Source organism: Equus przewalskii, chromosome 5 (assembly GCF_037783145.1).
Source record: "Equus przewalskii isolate Varuska chromosome 5, EquPr2, whole genome shotgun sequence".
Classification (NCBI taxonomy): domain Eukaryota; kingdom Metazoa; phylum Chordata; class Mammalia; order Perissodactyla; family Equidae; genus Equus; species Equus przewalskii.
This window is the reverse complement of record NC_091835.1, coordinates 21069867-21075866: the sequence shown is the minus strand read 5'-3', so window position 1 is coordinate 21075866 and position 6000 is coordinate 21069867. Positions and strand designations below refer to the sequence as shown.

The 6000-nt window shown below is 55.0% G+C and overlaps 1 protein-coding gene across 1 annotated transcript; it reads left to right on the top strand.

The window, feature by feature from the left end:
- Positions 1-1211: 1211 nt before the first annotated feature.
- ARL4C (ARF like GTPase 4C) lies at positions 1212-5222 on the top strand. The gene has a single exon (XM_008507541.2). The coding sequence runs from the start codon at positions 1744-1746 to the stop codon at positions 2320-2322; it is 579 nt and encodes a 192-aa protein (XP_008505763.1). The 5' UTR covers positions 1212-1743; the 3' UTR covers positions 2323-5222.
- Positions 5223-6000: the final 778 nt, after the last annotated feature.

The window sequence follows — 6000 nt, the reverse complement described above, 5'->3', positions numbered from 1 at the left end:
CCCATTTTTATCTTTTCTGCCTCATAAGCGGGAGTTGGAAAGACGTGTAGTTCCATTCTGCCTCTAGCATCTCTCCTCCAGAGCAGCTCCACCCAGGTCTGTGTGTTATCCTTAACGCCCTCTCAGTTCCCTCTGACCCAGACAGGATGTGCATTATGTGTTTACAAAACAGAATAAAACCACCGAATTGGAAAGAGGGGAGATGGAACCAGGGATGGGGCATCTGTGTTTGTAACCCATGATGCCACCCACTCCAAGCTGTGGACACATTTTCTTTCAGCCCCCAAGGTTGTTGGGAGCCCCAGGCACCTGAGGAGCCTGGTATAGCTCCCATGGAAAGGTTCGCTTGCTGGCAGGTGGTTCTCAGCTCTGGGAGTAGGGTGGCAGAAGGTGCCCTCCCGAGATGCTAATGCTTGCCCTTGGCTGCCAGTAGACTCGGTGGGAAGAAAATAAGGCAGCCAAGGGGGTTGTCTGGGAAAGATGAGTTGTCTGAGCTACCCGGGGCAACGAGGTCTCCCTATTCTCCCATCTCGGCCTAAGATGCAAGTGCCTGACCCCTGGACCTCTCCACTCTTGTTGCCAGCAGGCCGGAAAAGCTGGGCCTCCAAGATGCCCTGGGCACAGGCCGGGTGGCAGGAAAAGAAGCCAGGGCATCATGGAAAGCCAGGGCCCAGGGCGTCACGAAGGGTCAGGGCCTAGGGCATGACGGAGAGCCAGGACCCAGGGCACGGCGAACGGCGCGAGAGAGGGAAGGTGCTCAGGCTGGGCACAGGGGCGCGGCTCCGGGCGCAGGCTGGCGGATCACTGAGGCCAGCGCCCTCCTTTCTCTTCTGGGAATCTGGCGATCAGACCCCACCATCCTCGCTGGCCCGCAGGGCACTCACACCCCCACCCCGGGCGCTCCCCAGCCTCGGACTCCCGGCCCCGCCAGCGCCGGCAGCGCGGGGGCCCCGGAGCCAGCCGGCCCGGGCTCGGGCGGGGGCTGGCGGGGCACCGGGGACTCCTTTCCTCGGCGCCTCGGTCGGCCGGGAGGAGGGCGGCCCGGCTCATTGTCCTCATGCGGCGCGGGAGGGACACGCCCAGCGCATTCGAACGCGCGGAAGGCGCGAAACCCGCCCGCGGGGCGGACCCGTCCCCTCCCGCCCGGGCCGCGGGGCGGGGCGGGGGCGGAACCGTGGGGCGGGGCCGGGGGCGGGGCCGCGCGCCCTCGGGCCGCGGCAGGCTGGCGGCGGCGGCGGCGGCGCGGGGACTGCGGGGACAGCCAGGCGACCGCGCCGGTAGCGACGCCCGGGGAAGCCCGCGCCCCGCCTGCGCGTCCCAGGCGCGCCCCGGGAGCGGGAGCGGCCCCGCGGCGCCGCCCACGGCAGAGGCGAGCGCCGGGCGCCCCGAGCCCAGAGCCCGGGCAGCGGTCGGAGCGCGGGGGCGCGGCCCGAGGCAGCCGCAGAACGAGCCGGGGCCGGGGGAGGGCGCCGGGCGCGAGCATCCCGCGCCGCGGCGGCGGAGGCGGCTTCGCAGGAGACAAAAGCCCGCCGGAGAGACGCGATGCCCGGGCGGCGCGGGCGCGGGGGCCGCTGCGTCTGAGCGCTCCGAGCCGTGCGCCCCGGGGACGCCGAGGCCGGGCCGGTGCCCGCGGCGGAGGGTGGCAGGCGGGGCCCAGGTGCGCCCGGCCTCGCCGGGCCCGGAACTGCGGGGGGCGGCGCCCTCCCGCCGCAGCCGCAGTGGCCGGCGCCGCAGCGAGGAGCCATGGGCAACATCTCCTCCAACATCTCGGCCTTCCAGTCCCTGCACATCGTCATGCTGGGCTTGGACTCGGCCGGCAAGACCACGGTGCTCTACCGGCTCAAGTTCAACGAGTTCGTGAACACGGTGCCCACCATCGGCTTCAACACGGAGAAGATCAAGCTAAGCAACGGCACCGCCAAGGGCATCAGCTGCCACTTCTGGGACGTGGGCGGCCAGGAGAAGCTGCGGCCGCTGTGGAAGTCCTACAGCCGCTGCACGGACGGCATCATCTACGTGGTGGACTCGGTGGACGTGGACCGGCTGGAGGAGGCCAAGACGGAGCTGCACAAGGTGACCAAGTTCGCCGAGAACCAGGGCACGCCGCTGCTCGTCATCGCCAACAAGCAGGACCTGCCCAAGTCGCTGCCGGTGGCTGAGATCGAGAAGCAGCTGGCGCTGCACGAGCTCATCCCGGCCACCACCTACCACGTCCAGCCGGCGTGCGCCATCATCGGCGAGGGCCTCACCGAGGGCATGGACAAGCTCTATGAGATGATCCTGAAACGCAGGAAGTCCCTCAAGCAGAAGAAAAAGCGGTAATGCTCCCGGCAGCGTTCGGGAGCGAGGGGGCAGCAAGCGAGTGAGTCGGGAATGAATGAATGGGCCAATGGGTGGACGGACGGATGGGTGAGCGAGAGCCCGCGCCCGCGAACAAAGACAGCGAACCAAAGCGATGCTTCGAATTTTTAAAGCAGCATCCTGCGCCCAAATGCAGGACTAGTGACTTAACCTGGGTAGGTAGGCTGACTTGCCAGTCTGCCCTCGACCTGCCCCCACCCCCAGCTCAAGGGACCTTTTGTCTGAACGCCAGAGCTACTAATGGGGTGAGGGGCCGCGCTGGGAGGTGGACGTTCAGGTCCTGCTCTCCGCCCTCCCGTCCCAGGTGGAAGGCTCAGATGTCAGAGACAAAAGCGATTTCTTCCTGCTCCGGCGGGGCCAGAAGTTCAGGCCGCCCCGCCCTCACTGGGGATGGCACCTGTGAGTTACCTGAGGTATGCGGTTCCCAGAGCCCATCAGGGAGCATGTTGGCAGTGGGAGGTGCTGGGGAGACAGCTGCTTCTTGCATTCTTGAGCTGTGGAAGCTGGATAATTTTATGTCACAGGGCAGGCCCCTGTTGAAAATTCATTTGTCCTGCTCTGGGCCCAAACGAGGTGGTGATTTGGGCCATCGGAGGACTGTCTGGAACAATACACAGCCAGAGGGCATGGGGGGCTGTGCCGGCCTGGGCTGGGGAATGGCCCCGAAGATGCCCTTTCCTGGTGCTTTGTGGTGGCTACGGAAGACCAGTTTTGTTGAGAACTGCTTTTCAGCCTGGAATAAGACATCTTTCAGATGGTTTGGACCCTGTCCATGTGTAGGTCATTATCACACAAAGAGACCAATAAAAATTTAAAAAAAAAAAACAAAAACTGTTGGAGGTGGTGGCAAATAATGCGTTGACTGTCTGCAGGATAGTTAAAGGTGTTTAAAGGGTAAGGTTCTTGGCGTAAACGCTGGATGGGGTGTGTGTATAGATACTGGGACCTCCCTCTGTACTGTGTAGTCAGTAAATACCTAGACCCAGATATGTGGAATCTTAAATTCTCTTAGCCTGCCGATTGGTTTATGTGAGCACACACCAGCTGCAGATGTGTGCTGAATTGCAAGATGGTTTTCACAAGGGATGTGTCTTGTCATACTAACCGCCTGATGATGGGTTTTGGTTTCCAGACATGTTTAAAAAAAAAAAACTTCTACAAATGAATACTCACGTTAGAAATATTCACCTTAGGAAAAAAGACTTTGCCCTTTTTCAATCCCTTTACGATGCAAGTGGCGACATGTTCAAATTTCTAATTTGGTTCCTTGTGGCCTATCTGGTTCAAGTATTTTCATTACCAATGTCTCGTTAGAGTTTTTGATGTCATGCACCAAAAAATAAAACCCCACCTTGTTGCAAAAGCCGACCTCGTTGCATGGATTTAAAAACGAAGGAAAAGCACAAGGATGAGGTCTTTCCTAATTCATTCTTGTGGGAACTGGCTGCGTAGCCATCGCAAACAATGAGTGCATGGGATAGCAGAAAGCAGCGTGACGTAATGGTCACCTGTACTCAGGCACCCTCCCAGTTTACTTGAAAGAGGCTTTGGAAGAATAGATAAAATGAAAGAAGAGTAAATACATATTTTTCATAACGTAATTTTAAAAAATCCTTTATAATCAGGACTGAGTCTTGGTTTGCAGAAGCTGTCATTTACGCTGAGACACAGTATCAAAAGGGACACTTAAGCTTACTGTTTGATTTTTATTTCCTCTAGGAGTCCACGTTGACAGGCAGCATTAGGTTTTTTTTTCCCCTGCCGTTAGAAATTTCTTTATGAAGGAGGCCTCTAGAAATTGGCATGATCAGGCTAGAGCATGTAAGTTAGGCAAATTATAAATCCATGCCTTTTTGTCCATTGCACTCAGAAAGGTAATTTAAGAACCAGAGACAGAAGTCCTGGCTTCTTGCTTGAAACCCGATTCTTCTAGGAAATATGTTTAAAAGAAGAAAACTGGCAGCCCATCTTTCTTTTCTCTTTTGTCGGTGTATTTGGTACCCCTCCAATGCTGGTCTTTTTGTAGAAACTCAGTAGAGAAAATTTAGCTAAGCGGTGTTGAAAAGCCTGCAGGATTTCAGTTTACATATCAACAGCGTATTCACTGATTTCTAAATGGGCTGGTCCCAACATCTGAAGATTCTGTATAGAATTATTAAAAAAAAAAATCCATCTTCTTTATTTTCTTCACATGCGACAATTTCTTAAGCACTTTGACATTTTGGTAGTTCCACACTATTGAGAGAATAATATATTTATTTTGTGACATTGCAGATGCCAAATACTCTAACCTTCTCGTGCTAACGATACTTAGGTTCTAGGTCACTGTTCCGATCCTGTCGTGCTTTACAAATGATGTGAAAGGATTCTGTTTTTTGCATTATCGATACTTACCGGTGCAGTCAACTGTTAGTAATTGTGCAGTAAAGTAAAGCCCTGTGGTGTTTCAACTACTAGTTAAGAGTCTCAGTTGATTTCTCTAATGTTTGACCTAATAATTGCCCATTTCATCTCTGACCAGAGGAAGCAGCGATCAAATCTGGAAGGGTCACCCCCGGAGGCCGCTCCAACATAGCGATCCGTTCTGCCTCCTGCCCTTGAGAATGAATGGGCTTCACGTAGAAGTTGGCCTCCCCGTGTGAGCTTTGGCAATGTTTTCTCGTAGTCGCGGAGAGGCCGGTTTTGTTTCAGGACAATTCTCTTCACAAATTCTCGGGCAGGGTGCCGGGACCCTGTCTCCTGGTTTCAGTTTTCGTTCCTACTCCTGTGATGCTCCGTCTTCATCCTCCTCTTCTGTTTCCGTTCCCTTTTATATGCATATATGATGCTGTGAACAGAAATAAATTATTTATACAATCAAACTTTTGGGGAAATCGTCTGTGGATGGTTTTTCGAGTTGCCCCTGTGTGTTCTCTGGGTCTCCTATGCTGAGCGGAGGGATGGATCACAAGGTGGTCTCTGGGGTCCTAACGGGGTCTAGGGCTGCGTGAGTCATCTCTGCTTTTTTGGTTGAAGTGTCCAGCTCTGCCCTGAGTGGTGGATTGAGAGGCCTTGAAGGCAGGAGTCTGTGTGTCCTCTGACAGGGCCTGTCGGTAGGCCTCTCAAGTCCCTTAGGAAAATGGCCCGACGCCTCCCCGTCCTCAGCCTCTCACTTGTTAAAAGGGTCATGATTGTTAATTACTTCAAAATATTATCCGATTATGTACAATTGGAAATAGCCATGCGCTGCTATAACACCGTTAGTAGTCATGAAGCTGCTCAGAAGCTTGGCTGCCTCTCTGCTCATCTCTGGGCCGGGTCCATCACTCTTGAACCTGTCAGAAGTTCTGGACTCCAAGACTTGAGTCCTCGTAGACGGTAGGTGTGCTAAGGCCATCAAGCTTTGTAGTGGTTGGGCAGAATCAATAGAGCTTTGGACAGGCACAATGCATAGCTCATGGAAACACTCGGCAGGTATTAACAAGCTTGATACTGACCAGGTGATGGTTGGGTCTTCACTCTGCAGCCACAAAGATCTAGTTTCAAATTCTGACTCAAATGCTTAGGGCCCCATGGTTTTGCTGAAGTTCCTTAGCCTCCGAGCCTCAGTTTCCCCATATGTAAAATGAGATCATAACGGTTGTCGGAAGGAGGAATTGC

Coding starts and splice junctions, on each gene's coding strand:
- ARL4C (XM_008507541.2), top strand. CDS start 1,744: ATGGGCAACATCTCCTCCAACATCTCGGCCTTCCAGTCCCTGCACATC.